Source organism: Castanea sativa, chromosome 4 (genome assembly GCF_040712315.1).
Source record: "Castanea sativa cultivar Marrone di Chiusa Pesio chromosome 4, ASM4071231v1".
NCBI classification, from domain to species: domain Eukaryota; kingdom Viridiplantae; phylum Streptophyta; class Magnoliopsida; order Fagales; family Fagaceae; genus Castanea; species Castanea sativa.
Genome location: NC_134016.1, coordinates 41613142 through 41625653, shown reverse-complemented (window position 1 = coordinate 41625653; position 12512 = coordinate 41613142). Strand labels below are relative to the sequence as shown.

The 12512-nt window shown below is 37.5% G+C and overlaps 1 protein-coding gene across 1 annotated transcript; it reads left to right on the top strand.

Moving 5' to 3' along the window:
- The first annotated feature begins 294 nt into the window (after positions 1 to 294).
- Positions 295 to 2092, top strand: LOC142632923 (uncharacterized). The gene is made up of 2 exons (XM_075807234.1): positions 295 to 1310; positions 1450 to 2092. Exons 1-2 carry the CDS (start codon positions 295 to 297, stop codon positions 2090 to 2092), a joined length of 1659 nt encoding a protein of 552 aa, XP_075663349.1.
- The last annotated feature ends 10420 nt before the right edge of the window (positions 2093 to 12512 follow it).

Below are 12512 nucleotides of genomic sequence, written 5' to 3'. Positions count from 1 at the left end.
ATCTTTCTTAACCACGTTAAAATCATTCTTCATAATACTATATTTATTGCAAACCCATCATCCAAAGACACATTCTACATTTCTATAGAACAATTTGACAATAACCTAAATGCACTAGCATGCTTTTGGTGAAAGATAGGATTGTTTGACTAAAATTTGTCCTCTATTTTACGAACACTTGGTTCAACAAGTTTCAACTGTCACTCATAATTTCATCTTAACTCATTTGAAGGGTTACTGGCTATGCATTACCAAATGTTGTTGTAGGTCAGAATTTCGAAATCTTGTCTAGCAATGGATAAAAGTTGGATGAAGAAGCAGAGGGGTTCAATGGAATATATTGAAGGTGTACTTAATTTTGTGGAATTTGCATCTGAACATGCAAGCGATGGGAAAATCTTTTGTCCTTGTACCAAATGTGTGAATTTGTGTCTGGTCCCGCCAGGGGTGGCACGTGAACATCTGTGGAGAAAAGGGATGCTTCAAAGTTACACACATTGGAAATGGCATGGGGAATTGGCCGATGTGCCAACGGCCACCAAATGTGGGAGTAGTCATGTGCAAGACTCCCTCGAACAATATGGTGACTTTCATGGGATGTTGCATGATTTGTGCCCCACACATGAAATGCCACCCGAACCAATGGAAGAAGGTGAAAGAGTGCAAGAATCGGCTGAAGGCCAACCGACTGATGGTGCACAAAAGTTTTACAACATGATAGATGATGTGGACAAACCCTTATATGCTGGTTGTACAAAATTTAGCATATTCTCAGCCATCGTTGTGTTATTCCAGTTGAAGACTCTTTGTGGTTGGACGAACAAGTCATTTACTATGTTGCTTCAAGTCCTAATGGATATGCTTCCTTCAGATGCTAAGTTGCCAAAGGACCATTATGAGGCTAAGAAGATTGTCCGAGATTTGGGTTTGGGTTATGAGAAGATCCATGCTTGTCCCAATGATTGTATGCTATTTTGGAAGGAGAATGTTAACCTTGAGGCATGTTCTTGTTGCAAAGTTTCAAGGTGGAAAACGAATGAGGCATCCGTTACAGGTAATAATGCATCATCTAGTAAGGGAAAGAAGAAAGTTGCAAAGATCTTACGGTGGTTCCCCTTAAAGCCAAGATTGCAGCGACTGTTTCTGTCACCTGACCTGGCTAGTTCTATGAAATGGCATGTTAATGGTCGTACAGTTGACGGGGTAATGCGGCATCCTGCTAACTCGGATGCATGGAAAATGTTTGACAGTACGCATTTACAGTTCTCGTCTGACCCTCGTAATGTCAGACTTGGTCTAGCTGCGGATGGGTTCAACCCATTCGGAATTCGAGTACTACTCACAAGACTTGGCCTGTCATGCTAGTCCCTTACAATCTCCCGCCTTGGCCGTGCATGAAACGGTCATCTTTGATTCTATCACTAGTTATTCCTGGTCCTAAATCGCCAGGGATTGCGATAGATGTGTACTTGCAACCCTTAGTAGAAGAACCGAGGGAATTATGGGATGTTGGAGTAGAAGCATACGATGCATCTTCCAAAAATGTATTCCAATTGCGTGCGCATTGATGTGGACCGTACATGATTTTCTCGCCTACGCAGATGTGTCGGGTTGGAGTACGAAGGGTAAGTATGCATGTCCTTGTTGTGCATTAGAGATCGACTCGCGATATTTAAAAAATGGTCACAAATTCTGTTACATGGGACATAGACGATGGTTGGGTAGGGACCACGAATTTCGGGAAGAAGATACATTATTTGATGGATCTACTGATATGCGAGGGGCTCCTATGCCACAAGTTGCGGCAAGCATAATTGTGGACACAGAAAGTTTAGTTGGACGTTGTCTGGGAAAGAAATGTCAAGAAAAATACAAGAAAAGAAAGAGAGGTGAGGCAAACCAGTGTGTTTGGAAGAAGAGAAGTATTTTTTTCAACTTGCCTTATTGGGAGGATCACAAGTTGCGACACAATCTTGATGTGATGCATATAGAGAAGAATGTGATGGACAATATACTTGGCACGGTGTTGAACTTGAAGGATCGGACAAAGGACAATTACAAGGCACGCCTTGACTTGCGTACATGGGAATAAGGAGTGAACTCCACCTACGGCGAAAAGGTGATGATAAGTACACGATGCCGCCCGCGTGTTTCCATATGTCCGCATTGGAGAAAGATGGTTTCCCGCAAGTTTTGCGGGACGTAAGAGTGCCCGATGGATATGCTTCCAACATCTCACGCCGTGTGAATCCGAAAGAACGCAAGATTTCGGTTTAAAGAGTCACGATAATCACATCCCGATGCAACAACTCCTTCCAATTGCTTTACGAGGATCTTTGCCATCGCACGTTACTAGGCCTTTGATAAAGTTAGCATGTTTCTTCAGAAAATTTGTTCGAAAACCCTTACGGTTTCAGATATAGCGAGTGCTGAGGCGGACATTTCAGTCACGTTGTGCGAATTGGAACAGATATTTCCTCCATCTTTCTTCACTGTGATGGTACATTTGGTCATGCACTTGGCTACTGAAGCCAAGATTGGTGGTCCAGTTCAGTACCGTTGGATGTACCCCATTAAGAGGTAAGTCGTATGTGATACATGTCAAATTATGTAAAAATAATGTGCGCTTTGTAAAAACTAGTGTCAATTGCTAACCTTCTCATGCGCATTATAGGTACCTCTCACGTCTTAAGTCTTACGTAAGAAATAGGGCTACTCCAGAAGGGTGTATTGCCGAAGGATACATAGTGGAGGAATGCTTAACGTTTTGTTCACGGTATATGGAAGGAGTTGAAACTATATTTAATCGACCCACAAGGACGATGGAGGAGTCAACAGGGGCGGTTTCAAGTGTGGCACTAGGCAATAGGGAGTTGACCCAAGCTCATCGCTACGTTCTATTCAATTTCGACAACATTTACCAATTTCGTGAGTACGTACTACGGACACCAATATAATGGTATGAAAATCCAATGTTCGCTACGTGTGCTAACACTAATACAATTGCCATCGCATGCAGGATGCACAAAAGGGCCATAGAGGGTGAACTTCGAAGGGGCCACTGTCGTATATCCAATGCTATTATTCATAAGCACCACATGGAGAAGTTTTGTAGCTGGTTTAGGTCTCACGTAGGTGCCACTTCTTAAGCTTGCAACTTTCCCATAAGTAGAATGATTGTACTAATGATAATAAGTTTGTTTGGTTATCTTAGGTGATGTCTATGACTGATGCTGATAGGGAAAGTACTGCACTTACTGATGCCCTTGTCACACTTTCCAAAGGGCCATATACTTCAGTCAATCGGCTGAAACATTATGTCATAAATGGGTTAAAATTTAGGAGTTCCGATGTCGAGGCAAATAGAACAACGTAGAATAGTGGAGTTAGTGTCGCCACTGAAGGTGGCATTACGTACTACGGTGTGTTGAGAGATATTATTGAGTTGAATTATTCTGGCAGTATCAAACATGTGTTATTCAAGTGTACATGGGTTGATGATTAAAATAGGAAGGGATATAAGACTGATGAGTTTGGGTTTCCTATGGTGAATTTTACTCACTCCATACATGGTGGGGAGGAAATGGTGCATGAACCATATGTCTTGGTGTCTCAAGCTATACAAGTATTTTATGTTCAAGATAAAAGGCCCAAAGATTGGTATGTCGTCGTTAAAACGAAAGCTAGAGATGTCTTTGATGCCGGTATTGGCCCCAATTGTAACGAGGATGACACGGATGGGTTTTATGAGAATATTCCGTATAGTATAAGTGGTAATGATGTTCATAGGGATGACCTTCGTTGGGGTCGAGATGATGTGGAGGGAATGACAATTGATGCCTCTGTCATTGGCGAAAGAGATCTTCATGAAATGGACAACTTGGATGATTATGAGTTCATTGATGATGAGTCCAACGATGAAGATGACAACGCGGCCGAGTACGGTGATGATGAGTAGTGTAATAGGATACCGCCGTTGTATGCGTAATTATGTTATAGTTATTATTAAAATTGTAAGTAGAATTTGTAAAGGTCTATTGCGTGCAATGTTTGACAATGTTGCACATATATGTGGAAATTGTTATTTATTCATATGATTCCTTGTTGGCTATAACTATCTTTATGTTTGTGTTGTAAAGGTGTTGGACGCAAGAATGGGGAGGAAACGTCAATTAGGGCTGGTTTACGTTGGGCAAGGATCATCGAATTCTCGACAAAGGGTGGAGGCAATAGATCAAGAAGCACATCATTCTGAGGAGGCAAGACCGGTGGGAAGTGAGGATGAGACACAGCCCCTGTAGTTAACATGTCACATTATCTAAAGTTTGATGTTTATTACTATAGATGCATAATTCAGTTCTAATAATCTATATTTATATAACATTAGCGTAGCATTTCGGTCCACTTTGGTCTATTCAAGATATGCGGTCGAATTTGGTCTATTCAAGATATGTGGTCCAATTTGGTCCGTTTGGTCCATTCATTTCCCTTGGGTCCAATTTGGTCTGCTTCCGTCCATTGATTTCCCTTCAGTACATTTCGGTCCAATATGGTCCACTTGATCGGTCCGGTCCAATTTCATCAACTTTGGCATATTCCGTCCACTTTGGTCCATTTTTGTTCTCTTTGGTCTATTAAGTGCACTTAAGAATGATAAAATATAAGTTTGGGCTGAAATTGTACGTTCTAAATTTGAATTTATTAAGGAAAAATGAGGTTGTTCATATTTTCAAAATGATTAATCCCACAAAATCTTGTCATACAAAGAGGTCATAATTTGATTTTCCTTTTATTTTTATAAGTGCCAACACTTCGTTTTGGTAAAGTGCTCTCCTTTATAGTTGAAGTTACAATGGAAGCTAGTTGGAATGTTGGAATGTTGGAATGTTGGAATGTTATGAACTAGTAGTCATTCTAATTATAATGCAAGCTAGTAAGCAAATGTTATCAACAATTAACTTGGCCTAGTAGGGAACATATTGGTTGTTTGCGACCTCATTTAATCCAAAGTGAACTAAATATGTTTCTGTAATACATGATTGACAGTTACACTTGCACAACCAATGGGTTACATGAATGTGTGGGAGAAAGGCCTACATTTACTAATGTTTTGTTTAAATGAAATCATAAACTTTTTATTATATTTGTTACTAGGTAGATGCATAATTTTTGTGTGGTGTGATATTTTTCAGTACTTGTGAGCTTTGATAAATTAGTTCTAATATTGGTGGTTTTGTATATACAGATGATTACGTTCAAACCCCAGCACCGGTACAAAATCCAGCACCAGAAAATAGGCCTGGAAGACGTGGCAAAACGAAGTTGGCTGACATATGGGCAATGACTGGTGATGACTACAAAATCCAGTTGCCATTAAATGCTGAAGGCCAACCGATTAAGCGGGACGGGTCTTTGTTCAAACGGTGGTTGGGGTCGTTTTGCGAGAATGGCCTACTATGCCCGCTTACGCCTGCTGGGTGGCCAAGCGTTGCTGAAAAGTATAAACGGGATTGTTGGGTGGAAATTGAGGTAGTATGAAAATAAAGTATAAGTTACTACATTTACAACTGTTGTCCTAAGTAAATTCCCTTATTCAACCGTTGTTCTAATTAAGTTAGTACATGTTGGTAACTCCACTTTTGCATTTCAGAAACGATATATAATTGATCCCACCATTGTCGCACCACCCAATCAAAAGGCATGGGCAATGCATCAGCTAGGCGAAATTCGGAGAAATCGTAGGACCAAGTTAAAGAAGAAAGTCAAAAAACGCGGCATGACACGTGAACAGGTTGCCGCTACAGTACCGGATCAAGTTATCCCAGTGCAATGGAGGGAGATGGTTGAGTATTGGTTCAATGACAAAACAGAGGTACTGACTTTCTTCGTTGGTCTCATCTTCGTGGTAATTTACTCAAGATATGTTTTGTTTTTTTTTTTTTGTATTGATGGTAATGTGGTTGCAGACAACAAGTGGAAAAAACGCGGCTAGTCGAGGTAAACAGGAGGAAATAGCCAGGTCTGGGGCCAAAAGTTTTGCACAAATTTCTGATGAAATGGTAGGCTAAAGTTTATGATTTCCTTTGTCCAAATGACCTTTTCGCATCCTTTCTCTTCTCTTATTTTACTCTTTAGTTTTCTATATACTATTTCCTTGATGTGTGTGTGGGTGTGTGGCTTATGTGATGTAATTATATAAAGGAAAATCTGATATAACATGAAAGGACCACATGTGTACTTCCCTTCAGGATTGAGTTTAAAAAATCACTACAATGAGTTTGGGACAAATCATTTTGCAATCCCAACCATTTTAACCATTGCAGCCTGTAGAAAATAAGACTTTTTTGCTAAAGTTACAGGTTATTCAAATATATATTGTGAGTCATGTCTAAAGGTAGGGGTTAAGAGCCATATATGTACATAGGAGGCTAAGGTTTGGGAAAGCTAGGGACATAGCTAATCCTAAATTTGTTAAATTTGAGGAGAATCCTGAGTGTTCATCCAAATGACATAGAAGTCAGTAATCCAAGGCAGACATGATTTTGGTTGGTAGAACTATAAGTTAAGAGGACAATGTCCCTCCATTCAATTGCATTGCTGTATTTCTTTTTCTTCCAAGTAGTTTAGGTGCAAAACCATAGTGAGTAGTAGATTATGATATCATTTTTTGTTATTGCAGCGAGTTGAAGGACAGAAATCAATCTGTTCATCATGTCATTAGCCACATAAGAAAGAAATGGATGGAAAATTAATGGAAAGACTAAATTGTTCCCTTTTAAATATATATATATATATATATATATATATATATATATATATATATATTTTGGAGAAGTCCTTTTAAATAGTTGAGGGACTAAATCGAACTTATCATATATTTCAAAAATCATAAGTATAATTTACCCAGAAAAATTTTAGGTTACGTATAAGTAATTTTCTCTCTATGGGACTTCACGGGTTGGAGTGTTAACATAGGATTAAAGTTCTAACTACCCATCAGATTATTGTTTAGATTGTAAGTTCTCTATAGGCCTTGGTGTGATCTCAAGTTCTCTTCACCCACCCAATTAAACTTATACACATTTGATTAGTGTTTCAAATGAAGAGCAAAAAGTAATACCTACAATTCCCTCTCTCTCTGCACATACAGGCATTCCCACACATAAACTTAGAATTTGTGAACACCTATTTATGGTTTTAACCTCATTTCATATGCTTTAGGAATAAGGATAAGTTAGTGAAAATCTATAATATAGGTTAGAATTTGCATTTAACATAGTAAGAGTGCATTACAAAACATAAGATAGAACATGTAAAATGAATATAGCTCAGACCTGAAATCTTTTTAAGGCAATTGTAAGAATATTTGGAGCAGGCCTCTACAGAAAGACGCTTCCAAGCCTTAACATAGTCATTGCAGCTGTAAACAGCAAAAATAGGCTCTTTCTAACATGAGATCAAATGCTGACACGGAAAACACATCATTTAGAACCAAAACATCAGTAAATTAAACTTAAAAGATCACGACAAACTAAACCACCATATGCAAGAAACTCTCCATAAATATATTAGATTGTACATAAATATATTAGATTGTTCGAACAAGACTTTCTTGAATGCAACACAAATTTGTGAGAAACATAGAGGCAAAAAATATAAATAAAGATGCCAAAAGGCATTTCTTCATACTAGAAGCATAAAAAAAAAGGGACCGTAAATTTCCCGCACTCCCATTCATTTGTAGCTTGTTCATCAAAATTTTCCAAAACAGCCAAATTAGGCATATCTCAACCATAACCATACCCAAAAAAATACAAATTTGGATTATCCTCTTTAAAAGGAAGGCCAAAAAAACAATTCAAAAAAATTATGCTTCAAACTATTCTACAAGTCTTCTTCTTTCTTTCTTTTTATTTTTTTCTTTTTTCGCTAGGTAAAAAGAAATGAAATTCAGTAGAACACATATATCACAGCTGATACCCAGTATGCAGAATTATAGTTTTTTTCTTTACATTCTAAATTTTTTAATTGAACCTGATGGAAAAATAGATGCAACCATACCTCTCGCATTTATACATATTTTCTCCATTAAGGCACTCCTTGGCTGTGAATTGTTCTAGGCATTCTTCCAAAGATGCGCATCCCCATGAATTTCCACAGTCAAATCCATCATACTTTCATACTGATTTGAAATATTATTGCATTTTGAACATATCACCTGAAAATATTATTTTTTTTAAACATAAAAATTGAATACCTCAAAAGGAAACCAACAAAAAGGATTATATATAGAGGAATCAAATGTACAATTAGCAATAGAAAATCTGAAAATCGAAATGTGATTTGAAAAGAATTCATTAACCTCTATGGCTGCATAACTACAGCTATATTGTAAGCCAGCTCCAAGTGTTTTGAAGGTATTTAAAGAATTTCAACATGTAGGCGGAAGCTAAAGGGGCGCCGGTTGAGCGTGCAGATGTATATCAACAAGTATACCGCACCAAAGATGGGGTTGCTGTTAGTAGCCGTGTACAAGAGAACATGGTAAGCACAACTTGATCGAATGGAATTGTAGTGTATGTTGTGTTTGTATTGTTTATGGTGTGTAATATGTTGTTTGGTTCTTGTGGGAAAACAGGATAGGATGGCAGCATTGTTGAATGAACAGGGCATGCGACTAGAAGGAGAGGTCGGTAGTGGAATCCTCTGGTCGAGAGACGATGCGTATGCTCGGGTGATGGATCGTCCTGAGCGCCCCGGACGTGTACGCGGGATAGGTTTTGGAATCACCCCATCAGGAAGAAGTGCCACCAACAATTCACCGTTTACCTCGAGTCCGTCGTCAACGAGAACAACGCAAAGGATTTCGGGGTTGGAGACGAGTCATGAAGAGCTTAGGGAGCGACTAGCTCAATCGAGGCGAGGCATAGGGAGGACCTGGCTCAATCCGAGGCGAGGCATAGGGAAGAACTAGCTCAATCCGAGGCAAGACATAAACAACAACTGGACGAAGTGAGGAGTTCGATGAGAGAGATGTTCAACCAATTTAACGCATTTAGCCCACTTATCCGTGAATTATATTCTTCTCAGGTAGCAAACCAATTTCCCTTTAATGAAACACTACTTTTTACAATGCATTGTTATGTGATATTAATACAATGCGTTTAATATATATGTAGAGTGGCAATGCTTGATGGGAATGCAACTGTGCATCCGAAGGTAAAACAAAATTCCTTTAAAAATTTCCCTAAAAACAATACTCTTGTTAACGAATGGGAAATTGACTACACAACTTACTACACTACTCTTGTTTATGACTTAGTTGAACTACAGCTAGCCTTCCTCTTATGTTACTAAGTTGATGAAAACAACATAACTGATATGGGGCAGAGATTGATTCGTAGTACTATATTTTCGTTGTATTGTAGCCCCAATTGTAATGAGCTCTCCCTATTTCTAATTAATCTTATATGCTTCCATTTTGGCATTTGATACAAATGGTTCATTTGAACTCATATTTAGAGTATTATGTATTGCAAGCAAAAATTTGGCAAGTTTAACTTGACAGTTGTGAATAATTTGTGCAGTTTTACCATGAAGTGGACAAGAAAGCGTATGTCAAAATGGAGCCAAATGCCACTGAGGAAACTCTTCAGGCCTCACAACAAACGTTTTTTGTGAATAGACATGAACAAATGTTTGTATATATATATATTTTTGTTAATAGCCAGTTTGGCTATTTGTGATGTTGTTGGCTGTGGCTGTGGCTTTTTGTGATGTTGGGAACTGGTTTATTTTGGCACTTGTGTTGTGTTGTAATTTTGGGAACTTGTTTATTTTGGATGGTTGGGTTGTGTTGGAAACTTGTGTTGTGTTGGAACTTGTTTATTTTGGATGGTTGCGTTGTGTTGGAAAGTTGCTGCTGTTGGATGGTTGTATTGTGTTGGAACTTGTTTAGTTTGGATGGTTGTGTTGTGTTGGAAAGTTGCTGCTGTTGGATGGTTGTATTGTGTTGGAACTTGTTTAGTTTGGATGGTTGTGTTGTGTTGGAAACTTGCTGCTGTTGGAACTTATTTATTTTGGATAATTTGTGTTGGAACTTGTTTATTTTAGATGGTTGTGTTGTGTTGGGAAAAATTCTTTTGAAGTTAAGGTGGTGAGTTGTTGAGTTATTTGACTCCGGTGTGGGAAATTGTTGAGTATCTTCAAAGTTATCTACACCTTTTTAATATTTTAAAATATTCAATAACATTTTCGGTGCAGGTTGATAAGCTAGGCCTTAGTCTTGAGCCGGGTTCATTTGTGGCCGGTGTTATGATATCTACTACCGACTTTGCACAACATACTTTGGACCAGGTACTTTGTTTGTCATTAATAATTTCCAAACGTTTCATGTATATAAATTTAACTATTGTCTAAAACTAAATTCTAGTTCTACTTCATGGTGTGAGGTTTTCTTATGTTATTTTAACTTTTGAAAAGTTAAACCGAATAGTGTTTGAATCGGGGTAAATGAGTGTAGACTGCTGACTAATTTGAAATTATGATAATAGTCTTTGCAGCACTTTTCCTTTCAAGTATTGGAATGCTCATACATGGGCATTTCCTATGGAACCATGTGGATATATTGCTAGCATCTGTTATTTTGGTCATAGTTGTTAAGACATTGTTGTTGCTATTGTTACTAAGGCCTTTGGTTATAGCATTAGAACATCATTCATTGTAAGTTGACTTGTATGGCTTGTTCAATTAGCTTTAGATCTGGATTAACAAAAGAAATTGCTTATTTATGAAAGAATGATTTTTTTTTTTTTTTATAGGTTGGGGTCTCACTTGCTCAAATTGGAGAATTTGCTTTTGTTCTCCTAAATTGACTTGTATGGCTTGTTCAATTAGTTTTAGATCTGGATTAAGAAAAGAAATTGCTTATTTATGAAAGAATGATTTTTTTTTTTTTATAGGTTGGGGTCTCACTTGCTCAAATTGGAGAATTTGCTTTTGTGCCTCAAATCTTCATCTTATTGAGGTGAAATCTCTTGCTCTGCTGTTGTTTGTGTGGGTTGAATATTTTGGATGTTTGTGTGGGCTGGGAAAATTCTTCAGTTATGATAACAGTGAAAAAACAGCCAAAACAGAGGGCAGGGAAAAAAAAAAAAAAGAGAAGCTATAGCCGCGTTTTAAAAACGCGGCTATAGCTTCTGTGCAAGGTTGGCAAACGAACTGACAGAGGGCTATAGCCGCGTTTTTTATAAACGCGGCTATAGTCTGCACCCTGTAGCCGCGACAAGAACCGCGGCTCAAGCAGGTCTGTAGCCGCGTTTTCCGAAAACGCGGCTATAGGTCGCTGACTATGGCCGCGTTTTTGAAAAACGCGGCTATAGACCTGATGCCTATAGCCGTGGTTCAAAAACGCGGCTTCAGGTCTGGTCTGTAGCCGCGTTTTTAAAAACGCGGCTACAGACCCCGCAGGCCTGTTGCTGCGCCACTTAGGCCGCGTCTACAAACGCGGCTCTAGAAAACGCGGCTATAGGATATAGCCGCGTTTTCGGGGTCTATAGCCGCGTTTTTGAAACGCGGCTATAGGCCCCGTTTTTTGTAGTGATTTCTCCCGTAAGAGTTAAAAAAATTTCGGTGATTGAGAGTACGGTATTGTCTCAATAAAGAAGAATTAAGCCAATGTTTAATTATGCAAATATAAATAGGACATGAATTTAACAGTAATAAAATAATAAAATTGAGGACAATAAACTAAATCGAGGTTAAATTAAACCAATTGAAACAAAGCTAAATATAAAATTAAAATATTGTAAATAAACTTGCATAATGTGATGGAACAACTAGAATCGATGTTTAATATAAACTAAATTTTAAAAGTAAATAATCAGAATTTTTGTGTATTGTTGTGTATTGTTTGGTGATCATCCCTCTTTCTCAAGTGAAACCCCGGTAAGTGAAACCCCTAGCTATACTTGGGCTTCTATAGTTATTATCAACTAGTATGTAACCCGTGCTACTGCACGGGAATGGATATAATTTAATAAAACAATGAAAAAAAATATTGCATTTTATTATTTAAGTGATACTATTGGTTTTATTTATTTATTTATTAATCACGAGTTTATTCATGTTTAAAATGCTTAGTTAAGTCTAAATTCATATTATTAACCAGAAAATTTCATTAACAAAACTTAGTATTATGTAATTTTTTTACAATTGCAAAGATATACTTAAAAAATACACATTAAGATGCATAGTATAATTTTTATATATATAATTTAAATACTATTGATAAATAGTCATTCTTATATTTTGTTGTTAAGTCTTTAAAAAATCTTGTAAGGATATTATTAGGTAGATTTATTCATGTTTAAAAGGCTTAGTTAAGTCTAAATTCATATTATTAACCAGAAAATTTCATTAACAAAACTTAGCATTATGTAATTTTTTTACATTTGCATGCATATACTTATAAATACACATTAAGATGCATAGTATAATTCTTATATATATAA

Coding starts and splice junctions, on each gene's coding strand:
- LOC142632923 (XM_075807234.1), top strand. CDS start 295: ATGGATAAAAGTTGGATGAAGAAGCAGAGGGGTTCAATGGAATATATT. Junction 1,311..1,449: donor CTTGGTCTAGCTGCGGATGG/GTTCAACCCATT, acceptor CTAAATCGCCAG/GGATTGCGATAGATGTGTAC.